Below are 18,500 nucleotides of genomic sequence, written 5' to 3'. Positions count from 1 at the left end.
AGGCTCACATGCCTTCTGCCTGAAAAAGTCAGGGAAGCTTCCCGGAGGCAGGACCTGGGTTTTGAAGGCACAGTAGGCCTTGGTCAGGAGAGAGTAGGCAGAAGGAAGTGCCTGATTGAAAGCCCAGATGCGGGAGGGGTGGCTAGGGCTCAGTGAGGAACAGCCACAGGGCCTGTTCTCCGCAGGGGCCTCCTCCAGGGGTGACAACGTGCCCTTCAAAGCCAACACTACAAAACCCATCGCGTCCACAGCTCAGGGCTGGCACCTGTGACCCGAAGGCCCTTGTAGGGGGGCCATCAAGGAATCTGGGCTAAGTCAGGAGGGTTGAGTTCAAGTTCTGAGTCTGTTGCCTTTCTTCTGAGAATGCGAGATTAGCAGACTTCGGAAAGGCAAACACCTTCCACACATTTGCCACGGCAGCACCCTCTGCCCAGCACAGCCTCATTGCCATCTCAGCCAGGCCGAGGCAGCTCTGACGGACGTTTCCTCCTCTCTCCTGGGAAGAGACCCTCCTCGGGAGCCAGACAAGACTCCTCCGCTGCCCCCCTATGGTGGCACAGGGACCCTCACCCATCCTAGCCAGGAGACCGTGACTGCCTCCTCCCTCATGGCGTTGCCACCACAGACCTAGTTGGTGGCTCCCAGTCCTCCTCCTCCTCCTCCTCCTCCTCCTCCTCCTCGGGGAAGCTCTCGTCTGTGGGGGCTGGGGTGTAGCTTGTCCTCCGGGGCTCCGTGGGTGGGGGGCTGCTTCTCAGCCGGCTGGGCCGCCACTCCTGGGGGGTCACACTCCGAGCCGCCGCCTGTGGAGTGTAGGAGCCTGGCAGGTGGAGAGGGGGGTGTCTGAGAGGGTACAGCTCACCCTCCTTTCTGCCCCTTTTCCAGCTGTGCTGGGTGACCCTGGATAGGTCTTTCCCCTGTCTGGACCTGCATGACTACTCAGAGTCCCCTGAGGGCCCGGCCGCCACCCAGAACCCTCTGAATCACCCAGCAGAAGAGTTAATGCCCAGGGCTCCAGGACCCTGTCCCGCCTCCATCAAGCTTCGCCCAGCTGCCCCTGCACGGGAAGGAGTTTCACTATTTTGACCATTCCTCTCTGCCTGCCTTTGGGAGCTCTGAGGACCCCGCCCCGGGAGTAAGCTAAGAGATACTGATCAAGTACTTGAGATGGGGAAGCTGAGACCCCAGGGAAGGCAGATATACAGACAGTGAGGACAGGGGCTGGGAGCCACCTGAGGGCACTTAGAAGCTTCGCTCCACTAGTTCTCTGAGCTTGGCCTTGGGGAGCCCCTGTGGCTCTGTGTTGCAGAGGCCAGAAGGCCAGCTGCTGCAGTCAAATGCCCCCAACCCCCAAAGCTACCTATGGGTCTCAACACGCATGGGCAGGGGAGCTCGTGTCCTAAGAGGGTGGCCTGGAGGTGTCCACTTTAAGGCTGGATCTTGCGGGATGAGGTGGGAAGGGGTTTTTTGCCCAGGACTCCACGGATGCAATAAACATTGATTGGGCACCTGCTGTGTGCAGGGCACTGGGCTGGGAATGACAAAGACAGAAGTATGGCCAGCTTGGTCCCTAACCTAAGGTTGGGAACTCTGAATAGCCAGCTGAGGTGCTATGGATGCTAATCAAAAGATGTGTGAAGGCCTGGGGTCCATGCTCTGAGCAGTGAGGGGCCCTGGGAATGGCTGATGTGGCCCAGGCGGGTCTGCCTCCAGGAAGCGTCCCTGAAGGAGCTGGGAGAGGAGGAGGAAGGATTAAGCAGAGGGAGCAGCCCCTACAAAGGCCTGGCAGCTGGGGCGGCCCAGAGAGAGCATGTTGCTTATAGGCGATGAAGTGTTACCTGGGCCCCCAAACCCCCCCTCTGTGGCCGAGCTGTCCCAGGACTCCACGGCGCTGTCCACGCTAGGCACGGCAGGGGAGAACCGGGCTGCCAGCAAGCCTCCTTTGAGCGCCTCTGGAGTGTCCTCATCTGCATCGCTGGCCTCGCTGAGGCTGCCCGACTTGCGGTGTGGGAGGGGGCCTGGGATGGAAAGGGGGTGTCACTGCCACTGACCTCTGACCTCAGAGACAGAGATGCTCAGTGAGCCTCAGTTTCCCCACTTCAGTCTGGTTTGGGAACTCACAGGCACTAAGCACTCCCCCCGAGCCTGCTGCTGGGCCCCCTGATATGAGGGAGGTGGTGCACCAATGGGCAAACCCATTTCACAGACAGGAAAACGGAGGCTGAGTTCTCTGAGCTGGGCCTCGGGGAGCCCCTGTGGCGTTGTGTGTGCACAACATGCCCAAGGTCACAGGGTGAGCAACAGTGGGGCACGGGTCAGAAGGAAGACCCTGAAGGCTCCTTCCACGGCAGGCGGTGGCCTCGCTTGCCAAGGTACAGGGTACAAATCGGGGGAAACTGAGGAAAGGACAGGTACGGCCCGAAGGCATAACGAGCAGCTGTGAGAGGCAGGAGGCAATGAAGACAGTGGGTGGTTCAGGCCCAGACTCTGCCTCATACAAGCTGTGACCCTTCTGAGTCTAGTCTCCTCAGCTGTCCCAGGTGCCTTCCCGCCTCTGTGGGGTTTGGTGGGGATTCCACGAGGCTGGGCACAGAGGGGTTCCCACAAGGGCTGAGGGCCCCCAGGTGGTGGGGTGAGGCTCACGGTCTAGCTGCTTCTTGATCTTCAGTGTGACAGTCTCACCAGCCACCTGCAGGAGGTGGATGGCCTCACTCAGAGGCCGGCCCTTGAGGCTGACGCTGTTGATGGCCAGGATGCGATCCCCAACGTGGATAGCGCCAGTCCTGGGGAGGGGGCACAGGACAGAGAACGAGACACAGTCGAGGCTTCAGAGTGGGGGTCTGCCCTCAGGGAACTCAGGAACCCCAAGGCACAAGCCCGACGGACCTCAATCAAACCCAGCTGCAACAGAAGGCAAGTGTGATCTCTGGTGGTATGAACGGAGGTACAAAGTCTAGAATTTGGGAGGGGAGGGATCCTGCCTGACTGTAGGGGCAGGTTCTGGAAGCAGGGTCAAGCATGAGTTCTGAGCACAGTCTGAATCGCGCAGAGCAGCTGTCAACTACTACGTGATCTGGAGCCCGTAAATGAGAGTGATAAACTTACTTTACCTAATTCTAACTGAAAGATGGATGGATGGAAGGGATTCATGCTTCTCTCCATGGACAGCCTTTCCCTTTCCCTGGGCCTCAGCTTCCTCACCTAGAGAATGAGCACAGGGTGCCCAGGCGACCTCACAAGGGGATGCAAGGGGCTGGCAAGGCAAGGCAGCAGCATTGATCCGGTCCAGTGGGTTTCTGCCTGGACACCATTAGAATTACCTGAGGAGCTTTTCTAAACATGCACACGTCTGGCCCCCACGCCCGGCCAATTAAATGGTATCCCTGGGAATCGGGCTGGGGAAGGGGATCCTGAGGAACAGCCAGCACTGAGAGCAGGGAGAGCAGCTGCAGGTGGGCACCGCCCACCAAGCTCCCCAGGAGTCCAGGGGACTGAGTAAGTCAGGGCGGTGGCAGGCTGAGTGAGGGAGGGAGGTCTGTCCAGTTCGGCAGCCGCCTGTGGCTACTGGGCCCCATAGCGTGGCTGCCACAAACTGAGACGCCTTGACTTAGGCAAACTACGCACCAGATTCTGAAGACACAATTAAAAAAACAGTGTAAACTATCTCACTAATCATTTTTATATTGATTACGTGTTGAAATAAATACATACATAAGATTCATTTTATTTCTCTTTATTTTTCTAATATGGCTACCGGGAAGTTGATAATTAAATGTGTGGCTCGCATTACACTGCAGCTAGACAGCACTAAGCTAGATCAGCCCGGTGAGGGCACGGGGGACTGTCGTGCTCCCAGCGTCCAGAATGAGCCGCCACATAGTAGGTACCCAGTAAACGTGGGAGTAGATGAACATACTTGAGGTGGGAACCATCCACACTGGCCCCTGGAGTGGGCCAGCAGGGGGCGCTCCGGGAGCAAGGACACCAACAGGGAGCCACGGACCACACTCCTCAGGCCCCTCCGTCCCACTGCAGCACCCCGTCACCACGTGGCCCTTCCTGCTTTGTGTCCTCCCCCAGGGGCCCAGCCTGCCCCCTCCAGGCCTGCCCAGTCTCTCCCTTTACAGCCAGTTCCTCTCAGTGTCTGGAGAAAGCTGCATCTCGCCCAGACTGGGACCACCTCCCTGTGACCCCCATGGGGCCCTGTTCTACCTCTGGGCCCCAGATTCACCTGCTCCTCCCAGTCTGGCCAGCTTGGGGCACCCTCTTTCTCACACCTTCCCCAAAGGAGAGGACAGCAGGGGGGCCCATAATGCCTGCAGAAAAGCCCCATGCTGTGCCAGGATTGAAGGCACACAGCAGGTGCTCCAAAAAGGCTCACAATGCTGACTTTCCAGAAATCTCCAGGAATCTCCACGTTGGGAGAGAGAGGAGAGTTGGCATACATTTATCTGGCACTTACTGAAGCTGGAGAGGTCAGCCAGGGAGGGGCTGGTCTACCTCTGTGGAACTGAGGCTCAGAGAGGGAAGGGACAGTCCTGATGTCACCCAGAATGTCAACGTTGGAACCAAGGTCAGAATCCACTTCAGCTGTTCTCAAAGCACAACCCCTGCCCCATGAGGGTCCCTGGGCCCACCCCATGCATCCCCCCGCCCCAGAACCCTGGCTCACCTCTCAGCCAGACCACGCTTGGTGAGGCCTGAGATGACAATGGGGTCAAAAGGCTCCTCTGTGCCCGAAATGGTGATACCCAGGGGACCCCCGTAACGTTTCAGTTCCACTGTGTAGCTAATGGCACCTGTGGTCTCCTGTTCATCTGCAAAGGTGGCACCTATCAGGGTGGGGTGCAGTGGGGCAGGATCCAGGAGATGGACGCCCCCAGCCCCCAACACCTTGGTGTCCTTACTCCCACTCGCACTCACTCATTTGTTAATTCACCCACTCACTCCTGCCATGACTTTGGATGGCACAACCCGGGGACCCTGATGCCATCTTCTGCCTCCAGAAATGTTTTCTGGCACCCAAATACCATGAACCCAGCACTCTAAAATATAGATTTCATGCATGACACAAAATAATGATAATGAGAAGAAGAAACCAGATTTCCAGCTTTCTTTAAAAAAGAAAACTTAGAAGTTTTGCCCACAAGACAGCATCCTTCCCAGAGTAGGAGTTGCCTCTCTGAATAAGGGATTGGCTCTCCAGGGACCACAAGCCTCACCCCTCCTTACTGCCTCCCCAACCTGTATACATTTTTCTTACCTTCTGTCCAGTTCACTCACTTCTGTCACCTGTCTGGCCTCAGAGGTGTCACAGCTTTTACTTCTTCACTCACACACTGCCCTTGCAGGGTGCAGTCATTGAGGCATCCCTGCCCCGCCCACTCATCTGCTCCCTGCTGCCCCCTGGAGGTCCCCTCTGCTAGGCTTTGTGCTGGGTGCAGAGGATCCAGGCAGCCCCAGGGATGGTGAAACATCTGTGCTGGGGCTCCTCCCTGCATCTGTTCATTCAAGGAACCTGCACCAGCAGCCTGCCTCCCTCCCTCCTTGGCCAGAGGGAACCTCAAATTGCAAGCTGGGGACCCATCATCCGGGGGTGGACCGAGAGGCGGCAGGGCCGGGCAGGGGCCATACCGGAGTTGTCCTCGTCCTTCCGGATCTTCAGCTTCACCAGGTCCTCGCACTGCCGCAGGATTTGCACAGCGTCCTCCATGGGGCAGTTGTCCAGGCGGATATTGTCGATGGCCAGAAGCTTGTCTCCTGGCTCAAGGGTGCCGGTCCTGCATGAGCAGGGGTCGGGGACAGAAAGAGGCTGGCACACGCTACTCCCCCTGGATTACTCCCCCTGCCCTGTGCCCAGGGCCAGCCCTACCTGTGTGCCACGCTGCCCTTCTTGATGTCAGAGATGATGAGGGGCTCTCCTCGCTTCCTGCTGGTCGCTGGGGGGGGAGGGGGGAGAAGCATGAATCTGACCTTTGACCACCTCAGCCTCAGGGAGTTTGGAGGGGTCAGGAGTTAGAGCATGTCCTGCTCTCAGTGCTTCCTGTCTGGGTGACCGTGAGCAAATCAGCCCCCTTTCTGCCTCAGTTTCCCCTCTGTAAAATGGGGGGGGGGGATGTCACAGAACTCATGGAGATGTCATGAGATCAAACTAGACAAAGCAAAACCTAACACGGATCCCGGCACATAACAGGTGCTCAATCCACATCAGCGCTTTTCCCTTCTGCTCAGCCCATCCCCCAGCAAACTGCGAACTCCTTCAGGGGCTGTGTCAGGGACTCCCTCCCACCTGGCACAGGGCCAGGACCCAGGAACTGGGTGACCCTTCCACAATTGAGTTTTCCCTTCTCCCATCTGCAGGGAGTGCTAGCTGAATGGCCCACAGGGGGCTCCCTCTCTGGAAACTGCCTCTGACCAAGAGAACAGCCTCACCCAAGGTTATGCAACTCCTGGGTACAGCCTGGTCCAACAGAGGTGCAAAGGCCTGGCTCCCAGCCTCATTCAGGACAACTTCCAAAGCCTTCCTGGCCCTCGGGCTCTCCGTGGGATTGGCTGAGCCACCTGCTGTGGTCGCATCACAACCCAGCTCCTCCAACTGCCCGGCCCCACATCCTTCACCTCGCACAGGTGGTGATTCCAAGAGCCCTTCTCAGCAAACCCCCGGAACATAACTCTGTCTAAGAAGCTCTTTCTGGGGAAACGTGACCTAAGACAATGGGTGTTGCATGAATAGCTAAGTTTTCTTGCGGAAAGAATCCATCTGGGCGAATGGGTTTTCCCATTAGTGACCAGATGGTAGGAGCCTCTTCTAGCCCATGTGGCATCTTTGCAGATGAGACAAGGGCACCTCTTCCAACTGATGTAATAAAATTGTAAGTCTACCTCAAATGGGCATCCTTGTGTCATGTACAACTTGTGCAACTGTATCTGGCAGCCCTACCCAGAGGTTCCTGGGCTGGAAGCAGCTTCTCCCCTCCCAGAGTGCTTAAACTTCCACCTCCATTGACTGTGGAGTCTGGGGAAGGAAGGAGCTGCAGTCACCCTCTGTCAAGCCCAGGGTGGGGACTGAGGATCATTTCACACAAGGACTGCAATCCTGGTCTTCTGTTCTCTGGGGTTCCCTGAATCTCCCTGGGGAACGAGGTCCAAGCATCTGTTGCCTGACCTGGGGTCAGCCTACCAGTGTGTGTGCTGCCCTGGCCAGAGTGGACACCCACCAGGAGGTCACCTCAGCAGGGCAGTGGGGGTGGCAATGCTACAGCCAGCCGGGGGGTGTCTCCACCCCTTATCCCAACGTCTTTCCCTTCAGGATCCCCAGGGCACAGTTGAATCTCGACTATGTATGTGCAAGGGAGAGGGAGAGGGAACAAAACAAAGATCCCCACCCTCCTGGGGCTACCAGTCCGGCGGGGGACACAGATAATCAACAACATTTTCAAGCACAGCTGGCCTTTGAACTATGTGGGGGTTAGGGGTGCTGTCTCCCCATTCAGTTGAGTATTAACTTTTGACTCCCCCAAAACTTAACTACTAATAGCCTACGGTTGAATGGACACCTTACAAATAACACAATTGATTAACATGTACTTTGTATGTTATATGTATCACATACTGTGTTCTTAAAATAAAGTATGCTAGAAAAAAGAAAATGTTAAGAAAATCTTAAGGAAGAGAAAATACATTTACAGGACTTACTGTATTTATCGGAAAAAATCCACGTTTAAGTGGACCTGCACAGTTCAAACCCATGTTGTTCAAGGGCCAACTGTACATAGTTTGTCAACTGATAAAGCATGCTGTGGAGAAAAAGAAAGAATGGAAGGGGCCATGTGGAGGGTAGGGCAAGTGTAAATCGGGGTGGTAGAAAAGGACTTCCAAAGGTGCCATTTGAGCAAATGGTGGGGAAGAGGGCAGAGGGAACGGCCAGTGCAAAGGCCCTGAGGCTGGAAGGAACAGTATGTTCAAGGATCAACCAGGAGGCCAGCAGTGGCTGGTGGCGCATGATGGAGGGATGGCAGGAGATGAAGTCAGAGATCACTAGGACCAGATCACAAAGGCCTCATCAGCCATGAGGACTTCAGCTTTTACTCAGAGTAGGATGAAGCCATGGGAGGGTTCTGAAGGTCCCTATGCTTGTGCCTTCTACTCTTCTGTTTTCATCCTCCCACTACTGGGAATGTGAAGGTAAAAAACAACAACAAAAAACAAATAAAAAACCAATCTGGCCCACGTGTTTGGTGCCTAACAAGCCACTTAATCCCACTGGGAGAGCCAGATGGCCAGGAAACTCCCATCGTGCAGAATGGGAAACTGATGCTCCCAGCGGCTAGGGTGTCGCCCAAGGACACAGAGCTGAGCGTTGCAGGCAGAGGGAACCCAAGCCAGCCCTCCCACCACCTGGAGCACCCCCCTCTTCTAGGCTGGAGGTGTGTGCTTTCCCCCAGCAGGAGGCTCACTCGGCGTGGGGACTGGATGGCGGGCAGAGACTCACAGCCAATGGTGATGCCCAGCTCCACTCCACGCCTCTTGGGCAGCTTCACGTGGAAGGTACCGCTGCTCGGGATGACGGACTCTGCAGGCAAACACACGTGGACTCATGTGAGGCCTGAGGGAGAAGACTCAGGGAGTCCCAGTAGGCCAGCTGGGAGAGACTGCAAAAAGTCACCATCCCAACCCCATCCTGCGTCTTCCACCTGACAGATGAGAGAACTGAGGCATGGTGAGCTGGCATTTGCCCAAGACAACCCATCTGGTCAGAGCAGATTTGGGGCTGGTGCCCAGGCCCCATGACGGCCAGCCAACCCAGTTCAGACCCAGTAACAATCTACCAAACACCTACTACGTGCCGGGCCTTAGCTGGGTGTTTCCACACGATTTATCTCATCTAACCCAACAATATCCATTGTAGTAGGACTCTATTCACCAGTTCAAGTTGGGGAAGCTGAGGATGGGTGGTGGGAGGGAGTGTCCAAAGTCACAGAATGTCGAAATCACAAGACCAGAACGTCTAACTGAGCTTTTGTGTGGGGTTCTTTGCCTAAGCCCTGCAGAGGGGCAGGGAATGTTTTCAGCCCCCCTCTGCCCTCCCTCGGTCCTGTTTCGGCACAAAACTCCCTCATCAACGCTCCCACTGGTGTGCAGAATTCCTGCCTCCCCGGCCAGTGCCTTCCTGGTGCTGGTGCTCAGGCACACGCTGCAAACGCTCAGGCAGAAGGGTCGCTGCGCGGGGGGGTGGGGTGGGGGTGGAGGAGCACGTGCACCGGGCGAGAGCACAGGACAGGAGGGAGCACAGGGTCCCCAAGGGCGAGGGGGGAGGTAGGGACACTCACTCACCTGCCACATCAAACTCGACCTCCAGTGCGACCCTGTGGGCCAGTGCTGCGTCCCGCAGCAGCTGGTTAGCTTCCTCCATCGTCCCGTCCTCAGTGGCAATACCATTGATGGACAGGACCCGGTCTCCCACCTGCAGCAGCCCACACCTGAATCCCAGGCAGCCCCACGGAGAGAAGAAGTTCCATTACCAGCACGGCTACCCTCGGGGGACAGGAATGCCATGCAGGGGCAGGCTCAGGGTATGACTCCCAGCTTGGCCCTATACCAGCTGTACATCCTCAGGCCATTCAGCACGTGACTCTGGCTAAGGGAGTGAACTTGCTGGGCCTCGGCTTCTCTGTCTGCCCAAGGGGGGTGATGCGTGCCTTAGGAGATATGTATATACAGGACTCTGGCTTCAGGCAGACAGGGGTTCCAGTCCTGGGGCACTCACAAGCTGCGTGACCCTGGGCAATGCATCAGCTTCTCTGCACCTCAGTTTCCTCATCTGTAAAGTGGGGCTGATGACGGAGTTGATGGGATGGCGGAACGAGATACACTTGTGAAGCCAGGCTTGGCATGTGACTCAGTTTCCCTGGCTGTCTGTGAGCCCTGAGTTGGAGAGTGGCAGGCCCAGCAGGGCAGGGGAAGTTGGCTCACCTCTCTGCTGGGCTGTCGGGCTCGATGAAGCGCACGAGTGGAGGGGAAGAAAGGGTCTCGGTGGCAAAGATGCCACCCTGGAGCTGGAGGCCGAAGCCACTGAGGGGGTCTCCGCAAAGTATGACCTCCGTGGTCTCCGTGTGCACGATCTGTCCCCCTGGCCCCACAGTGCTGGAGGCCAGTGACACTGCAGGACAGGTGGGCATGGCTGTCAGGTGGGCAGTCCCAGAGAGCCCTTTGGGCCAGAACCAACCCATGCCTAGGCTCAAGAACCTGGAGTCAGACGGGCAAGTGAGTGGCCCAGGGAGTCACAGCCTGTTCTGGGCAGTGCTCTCCTCATCTGCACAGTGGGGGATTCCCACCCAGCAGGGCCGTGACAAGGATTAAGGGAGACAGCTCCTGGGATTGCCATGTTGTAAAACAGAGGACTGTGATGTGTGATGTGATGTTGTAAAATCCTCTGTAAAACAGAGGATTGTGATGTTACATTGGGTTAGTGTTGTTCTAATGCTAGTATAATACCATAATACGTAGTATGCTATTTTTGGTAACAGCTTTATTGAGATACAATTCACCTAACATAGCATTCACCAATTTAAAGTGTACAACTTAGTGTGTTATAGTATATTAACAACGTAGTACAACCATCAGCACAATCAAATGTAGAATCCTTTCATCATCTCAGAAAGAAACCCCATTCCTTTTAGCTAGTGTTCCAGATCCTTCCATCTCTCCTGGTCCTAAGCAACCTCTAATCTATTTTCTTCTCTATGGGTTTGCCTATTCTGGACATTCCCTGTAAATGCAATCCTATAATATGTGGTCTTTTGTGTCTGGCTTCTGTCACTAAGCGTAATATTTTCAAGGTTCTCCTTTATAAGGCTAAATAACATCCCACAGTATGAATATGCCACATTTTCTTTAACCATTCATCTCTCTCTCTCTCTCGCTCTCTCTCTCTCTCTCTTTTGAGAGACAGAGTGTGCATGAGAGCAGGACAGGGGCACAGGGAGAGGGAGAGAGAATCCTAAGCAGGCTCCATGCTCAGCGAGAAGTCCGATGCGGGGCTTGATCCCACAACCCCAGGATCACGACCTGAGCCGAAACCAAAAGTTGGATGCTCAACCAACTGACCCACCCAGGCGCCCTTATCCATTCAGCTCTTGATGGACATCTGGGTTGTTTCCACCTTTTGGCTAAAATGAATAATGTTGCTACGAGTATTCATGTATAAGTTTTTGGGTAGACATGACATATATTTTCATTTCTCTTGGGCATATATCAATGTGGAATTGCTGGGTCATATGAAAATTTTATATCTGTTTGATATATTATGTTACTTAATATATATTGTTTTATATTCCAGATATAAAAATATCTGTATTATTAATAGGGACACTGGATACCATTTATTAAATATAATTTATTATATTTAATTCTATTATGAATTCTATTATACTATTATGCCTTTATTACTATTTTGTTATACTTTATATTACATGTTACAATCTGTGTAATATATTGTATTGTTGCATATGTTGTATTGCTATAATTTTCATAGTTCCATCCCTAATAATAAGAATGGTGCCTGGTATATAGGAGGTGTTCAAAACGTTTAACTAATTAACTAATGGTTATCATCAATAATAATAATAATAATAATAATACTTTACTAGTCATCCATCTTAGGAAAGGGACAGGTAAAGGGGTCCCAAGAGCCCTTAGCCTCCACATGCCCCTGCCTATGAACAGCATTTCTGAATCTTTTTACCTACACACCTCCAGCTTTGGTGGTTGACAAAGGAGGTTGGTAAAGACGTATTTTAATCTCTCATCTGACTCTGAAATGTTTCCATTTTCACCTTGGCTTCCAGGAAGCTCATAACTGTATTTAGCTCCTTTCCAGGAGATTTGTGTTCCTCTTCTCCCTCACCTGGTTCAATTACAAACAGCCCAGTTAACCTTTCATCCTTCCTGGAGGCCTCTACAACTCACAGAGCAGAAGGCTGGATAAACTCTCTACATCAACAAAGGAAGGACTTTTCCCAGGAAAGACTTCAAAATTCTTGGCATTCTCGTGACTTTTGCTATTTCCACACGTCTCTTGCATTATCATTCACTACTATTTGTCTTTACATTCACTCACTTTTTAAAATACTTATACCTTCATTTCAAAAGGGAACTACATATACAGTGATTGCAAATAGAAATGCCTATAAACAAAAGGTAAGTAGAAATCTATACGTGTGTGTATATATGTGTGTATGTCTACACGTATATGTGTATGTATACATACAGACTGAATGTGAAAATTACCACATGCTGGATGGCTAGCCTCAGGCCTGCATGTCTTTGTCTTAGGGGAAATTAAAAAATGTCAGAGAATTGGTAAAGACGTAGCTGCACCACGCTCACACTTTCTCCTTGAATGGATCAGAACGAGTCCAGAACGAAAGAAAATGAAATGGAGTTCCTGCAAGACCTTTGTGCAAATCTGAAAGAGGAAAGCTCTTCAGATTCAGGTATCCTCTCCTCAAGAGAGGTGAGGTGCCTCTTTGATGGTGAGGTCCTATCACCTGCTGGGAATTTTCCATAATAAATGTACAAAGTAACTGGAACTCATCAGGTGCATCCTTGTACACTGCACAACCTACCCAACCATCCAAGGCAGTCTGGCATACCACTCATGCTATTTAATGACCCCACAAACATAGAACTGGGGCCCTGCCCCAAATGCCCCCATTCTTCGGCAAATCTCTCAGGATCAGGCATACACGTAGCTCAAAGCGGAGGGAAGAGCCCATGGCTTACTTACATGAGCTCTTGTGCTCCCTTCTTCGCTGCCTCCTCCGCCCCATTGTGGTCCGGGGGCTCATGGGGTGGGATCCACGGGGAAGGGTGCTGGGGTTGGTGCAGGGAAAGGCATGATTCATGGTCGGCGAGGAAAAGGGAGTCGAGGACAAGGCTGGGGAGATGAGAGCACAGCCCCGTGAATCCCAGAAGGGCCTGCCACCTTGCCACACAGTGGGTGCTAGGCAGCCACCCCAGCACAAGGCGACATGGGGACGCACTCCCCCTTTCACCTCAACCACTGGCTGTGTGACCTCAGGTAAGTCTCTCCCACTCTGGGCCTCAAAGACTGCAGGGTTTTCACAGACCTGGTGAAACCCAGCTGCCAGGCTCATGTCGCCACTAATGTGCTGGGTAATACCGGGCAGACCCCCTAACTTCTCTGCATCTTGGTTTCCTCCCCTATGAAACATGCACAAGCCATGGTGAGATGGGCACATTACATCGGCTCTGGTCCTGGCCGGCAGGTGTGGCCCAGGTGGGCGTCCTGCAGTGGCCGGGCCGCGGGCTGTGGCAGGAGAGCACGCAGGGGTCCCAGCGATGTGGCTGTTCGCTCCTCTGCACCTTCACTGTGACCCAAGGAAGAGGAGACAGAGGTGCAGGTGTTAGGAACTGAGCGAGTCTGGACTCACCACGCCCCCCTGGAGGCCAGGCTCCCATCTGCAAGATGAAGCGAGAAGAGCAGGACCAGACAGCCCCAGTTTCCCCAGAGCCAAGCCAGGCATTCATTCGGATGCCGCTCATGTGTCCCGAACCCCCCCACTACGTGCCAGGCACTGTGCTCAGCTCTCAGCCAGGCGGCAGCAAGGATGGGAGGGAAAGCAGGCCCAGCCTGAGAACTGGCCCATCAGCTTTGGGCAGTGCAGCTGGCAGACCCCACTGGGCCCCTGCGCCTTTAGGATCTACTGCAGTGCTGTGGCCTGGGCAGCCCTGGCCACGGGCTGAGCACATGGGGGCACTAGGGCCTGGCTGTTTCCACCCCATGCTGGGCTCTCGAGGCAACCTATGCTCCAGGGCCGAGGAGTTGGCCGAGGTCTGCTCACACCTGCAATGCAGTCTGAAGCTGCTCTGGCTTCCTGCCCCCTGCCCTCCAAACTTCTGCAGGCTTTACCCCCAGATGAATTCTTTGCACTCTCCTCCATCTGCTTCCCACGGGACTCCAGCGGTCCTGCCTCCCCCACCTGCCCCACCAGATCTTCTAAACCGGCTGCCATGCAACACCTCCTCCCAGACTGCCCCAGGTCCCGCCTTGGCTCTTCCTTCTGCTGTGGGGCTTTTGGGGGGGGCCAGCCTGATGCAACGTGTCCATGGACGGATGAGTGAGAACCCAGCTATCTCAGCCCAGTGACTCCACCCCCTGTGCAGCACCTCCATCCCACACAGGGAGGGCACGGCACACAAGCCAACTCAGGAGCCAGCTGCCAGGTCCTTGAGACAGGCCACTTGGCCCCTCTGTGCCTCACTGTCATTATCTGTATAATGGGGCTAAGATAGTGGCTGCCTCCCAGGATAACGGGGAGGATGTGAACGAGCTACCACATAGGACATGCTTAGAGCAGTGTCTGGCACCTAGCGGAGGCCCACAAGGGCCAGGAGGGCTGTCGGCAGCCGTGTGCCCTCATGAGGCACCTCAGGAGTGCCTCTCTGAGCCTCAGCTGCCTCAACCTCCTCTGGAAAGTGGAATAACAGCAATACTGACCTCACAGACTCGTCCCGAAGATGAAAGGAGGCGACCCATGGGAAGCCCCAGCCCACAGCAGGTGCTCCACATGTGACTCCAGCTCAAGCCCCAAAGCCTTCTGTGTCAGGCCCTGGCTGGGGCTTGATGGGGCCTTTTCAGACCCTGGCAGAGACCACAAAGATGGACCCTCCCCAACGCCTGTCTCCCCGCATTTTATTTGGGGGGTTTCTTTCTCTCCCAGATGATCAATCGGGCGTGCCAGGCTGGGATTCACACCCCTGGGCTGTGCTCTATCCTCTACCTCGGTTAACTTCTCCCAAGCCTGTGCATGTGGGGTCCTCACTCCCATTTACGGACGAGGCGATGGAGGCTGAGAGATGCAGAGGCTGTTCAGCTGGGGCAGCGCTGGCATTTGAACCCAAAGCCCAAGGTCTGGAATGTTAGAGGCACTTCCCTGCCCCAAGTTCAGCTCTGCCCTCTGGTCTCTTAGACCACCTGCTTCTTCTGCTCTTGGACTGCCTCGCACCCAGCTGTCTGCTCTGGTCTGGGAGCCCCCAACTCCTCAAAAGGCGGGGCTCTCGGTCCTCCTGACTGACTGGCTGCCCCCTCTGGTCCTGCTGAGGACCGTAAGCTGAGCCCCAGATCTAAGCTCTGAGTAGCACAGAGCACAGAAGGACTGTCCCCAACCTTGGTCTAGCCGTTGTATTTCTATTAATACAAAGAGTGACAGAAACAGCCTTGGGACACCCACCCCAGCAGACTGTCAACACTCAAACATTCAAGTTGTTTCTCTGCCCCACCGGCCCAGCCTCGGCTGCTACACTTGACAGTCTGAGCTTCCCCATGGGAGCGGACATTTGTTCCAGTAAATTTCAGCCTGCCCAGGGCTACAGTCCTAGGCCTCTGGGACCCTGTGCAATCCTCCCCATCTGCCCTCAGATTTGGAGGCTGAGACCCTCCAAGGGGACCCACCTGCCTCTGACGGTTTCAGGGGCCGCCGACTTTGGGGTGCTGGCAGGATCTCTAGCCGCACTTTCTCTGACACGTTGGCCAGGAGCTTGGTGGCCTCCAGAAGCGAGCAGTGTGCTGTGCTGGTGCCGTCGATGGACAGGATGTGGTCTCCAGCATGTAGGGCCCCACTCCTGGCCCGGCGGGAGAATGAAAGGGGAGGCTGGTCTGGCCAGAGAGAGCTCAAGGTGGCCTCTCCCCCGTCCATCCCTGGCCACTACGGGGACAGCACCCAGTGTGCCTCACCTGTCCACCACACTGGCCGGCTTGATGCGGTCGATAGTGATGACTGACTTGTTCCGGTGGGAGCCGGTGGTGAGCGAGATCCCCAGGGCGGACCCAGGCGTCTTGGTTATCTCCACTATCAAGGGCCCCGAAGCATTGGCCACTGTGTCTGGCACATGGAAGGAGACAAGAGTTCGAAATGCAAACATTGAACGCTTGCCTCCCCAGCCTCAGTCGGCTATCTCAATTTAACCCCCACTGCTGGGGAGGGATTACTGTACCCATTTTACAGACGGGTAAACTGAGATGTATGGACGTAAAGGCCTTGTCCAAGTTCACACAAACACTCAGCAGCAGAGGAGGGTCAGGAACTCAGCTCTGAGGGGCTCTGACCCCACAGCTCTGCTAGACAACACTAAGGTGCTCCCACTTATGGAGAGCCTGCCATTTGTCTACAACCTTTTCCCATCTCAGGAAATGGCACCCCCATTAACCCACCCAGTGGTTTAAATACGAAACCTAGCTCCTTGTGCTCTCGACGCTCCTGCCCAACCCCCGCCACTGTGTCCAAACGTCAGCAAATCAAACCAAATCGACTTTCATCATATTTCCTGAATAAAACCTATCTATGCTTCTCAGGCAACCAGCCTGGTCCAGCCACCATCACCTTTCTCTCCCCTAGCCTTTCCCATCTCTCCCTGATGTTTTGTTTTTTTTTTTTTTAGAATGCCACTTATTGCTATCTGACACCTTCCATACTTGATTTATTCTGTTTACTGTCCACCTCTCCCCACTAGAAGGTGAGCTCCCTGAGAACAGAGGCCTCGTCTGTATTGCTCTCACCTGGATCTCCAGTACCTCAAACAATGCCTGACACATAGTGTTTATTGCCCAGAGAGGCTCAGAGAGGCTAGGTGCTGGTCCAAGGTCACAGAGCCTTTGCAGTGGTGAGGATTTGGGTCTGCTACCCCCGGCCCCAAGCCCTGGGCCTCTTTCTGCCCCAACCCTAGTCCTCAGACCCCCAACTCACCTGGGATGGCCACATCATACTCCACCTGGAAGAGCGCCTCGTGGCTGCACTGTTGCAGCGTGGCCATGGCAGTGGCATGGCTGGCCCCGTGCAGCGGGATCCCATCAACGCTGAGCAGCCTGTCGCCCACCTTCAAGGAACCTTCCCTGCAGGGAAGGGCCTGGTCAGCCAGCCCGGCCTCAATGAGCACTGTGCACAGCCCTCCCGAGAGGGTGCTGGGAAAGGTTGGGGCACGGGGGACAGAGAGGGGCCGGCAGTGGGTGAAGGAGAAAGGGACGGAATGATGAGTGAGGGAACGTAGGAGGGAGTCCATGGGTAAGCGGCTGAATAAATGAAGCAGGCAGGTAAGGATAGCTGGGACCAGCGACCAGCTCTGACAGCTCCCCCCTTTCTTGGTGCTTAATAAATTCATAGCCCCAGCTCAACCCTAGAACGTCTGAGTGGGAACGCCCCAGGGATACAAGAGAATGCCAGTGCCCAGAAAGGACACCAGCCCTGTCAGGGCCACACAGCATCAGGGGCGGGGTGGTCTGGAGGCTTCATGCTTCCCGTCATGGGGTCCACTCTCACTGCCCCCACTCTGGCTCCTCAGCAGTGATTCTGGCCTGGTGACAAATGCACCTGGGAACAAATTCAGCAGGGGCCCCGGGAGAGGGGCCTGAGTGGGGGTTCACCTCGGTTTGGGTCAAATCTCCACCCTGGAGTGCTTGCCCCAACAGATGGCCAAAGCTATTCTGGGAGGTTCTATGAATAGCTCATCACAGCCTCTGTCCCAAGAATGGGTTTAGATTTCTGACAAGGCCGTTCCAGGCTTCTCTTAAAATGGCCAAGACTCTCCCACTGGGGAGGTCAGGGGTCAGGTGCTGGGAACTGGACATGTTCGTCTCCCACATTCTCATCTCCTGGCCCTGCCTGCCTGGTCCTTCTGGGCTATGCCCAGGCAGAGCCAGGCAGGGTGGCACAGCCAGGACTCCAGAGGCTGCGTTATAGAGGCCATAGCGGCACTGCTAACAGGGCCCCCAAATCTCTCACAGCAACTCCTAGGGGCTGTAGTATCCGCCCCATGCCACAGATGGGGAAAACTAAAGCCAGGGAAGGGAAGAACAACATAATGCCAAGGCTTGCTTCCCTCCCCACCCCTGAGACAGTAGGTTGTTGGGGAGGAAAGATCTTGGGGTCTCTCACGTTTGGCATTGAGTCCTGCTCCACCAACAAGTCCAAGTGACTCTGAACAAGGTGTGTCCTCTCTTTGAGCCTCAGTTTGCTCATCTAGAGAACAGTGGTTTCTGGTCTGCCTTCTTCACAGAGGAGCTGGGGGCAGTCAGGGCAGGGAAAGGCTGTATGGCTTCTTCTGGTTCAGGCTCACCTGTCTGCAGGGCCGCCAGGCCGGACACAGGTCAGGACGAGCGGGCGGGTCTTATGTACGTCTTCATGGGCACCCCCTGGACAGAACTCAACAAGAGGAATCAGTCATCTACCCACTCTTTCCCTGATGCCTAGAGGCCCCAACTCAGCCCCTAACCAGGCTCCCTTAACTAAATCTGTTTTAGGACCTGTCCCTTCTATTCACGGGCCCTCTTGTAAGATACCAACCGTAAATCCCCAGAGCTGGAACAAAAAGTAGGGAACGTGACCGAAATCCTTTCTTAAATGGCTTGCTTCCCTTCCTATGATCTCATCCTACTTCCCTTTTTGCCCTGGTTGCTAGGCAGCTCCAAACTTTGTTCTCAATCTCAC

The 18,500-nt window shown here is 54.8% G+C and overlaps 1 protein-coding gene across 3 annotated transcripts in view; it reads right to left on the bottom strand.

Moving 5' to 3' along the window:
- GRIP2 (glutamate receptor interacting protein 2) overlaps positions 1-18,500 on the bottom strand; it is a 95,207-nt gene that overhangs the window by 9,965 nt on the left and 66,742 nt on the right. For all 3 annotated transcript variants that reach the window (XM_042979585.1, XM_042979583.1, XM_042979584.1), the window contains exons 6-20: positions 18,130-18,205; positions 16,764-16,909; positions 15,755-15,902; positions 15,473-15,642; positions 13,263-13,388; positions 12,785-12,934; positions 9,970-10,156; positions 9,331-9,476; positions 8,489-8,569; positions 5,870-5,936; positions 5,632-5,777; positions 4,670-4,814; positions 2,641-2,780; positions 1,836-2,015; positions 628-817 (exon numbers count right to left, since the gene is read on the bottom strand). In XM_042979585.1, the coding sequence (XP_042835519.1) occupies positions 628-817; positions 1,836-2,015; positions 2,641-2,780; positions 4,670-4,814; positions 5,632-5,777; positions 5,870-5,936; positions 8,489-8,569; positions 9,331-9,476; positions 9,970-10,156; positions 12,785-12,934; positions 13,263-13,388; positions 15,473-15,642; positions 15,755-15,902; positions 16,764-16,909; positions 18,130-18,205 (2,098 nt within the window). The remainder of the gene's footprint in view (positions 1-627; positions 818-1,835; positions 2,016-2,640; positions 2,781-4,669; positions 4,815-5,631; positions 5,778-5,869; positions 5,937-8,488; positions 8,570-9,330; positions 9,477-9,969; positions 10,157-12,784; positions 12,935-13,262; positions 13,389-15,472; positions 15,643-15,754; positions 15,903-16,763; positions 16,910-18,129; positions 18,206-18,500) is intronic.

This window comes from Panthera tigris, chromosome A2 (assembly GCF_018350195.1).
Source record: "Panthera tigris isolate Pti1 chromosome A2, P.tigris_Pti1_mat1.1, whole genome shotgun sequence".
NCBI classification, from domain to species: Eukaryota; Metazoa; Chordata; class Mammalia; order Carnivora; family Felidae; genus Panthera; species Panthera tigris.
The sequence above is the reverse complement of the archived record's forward strand: the minus strand, read 5'-3'. Positions and strand labels throughout refer to the sequence as shown.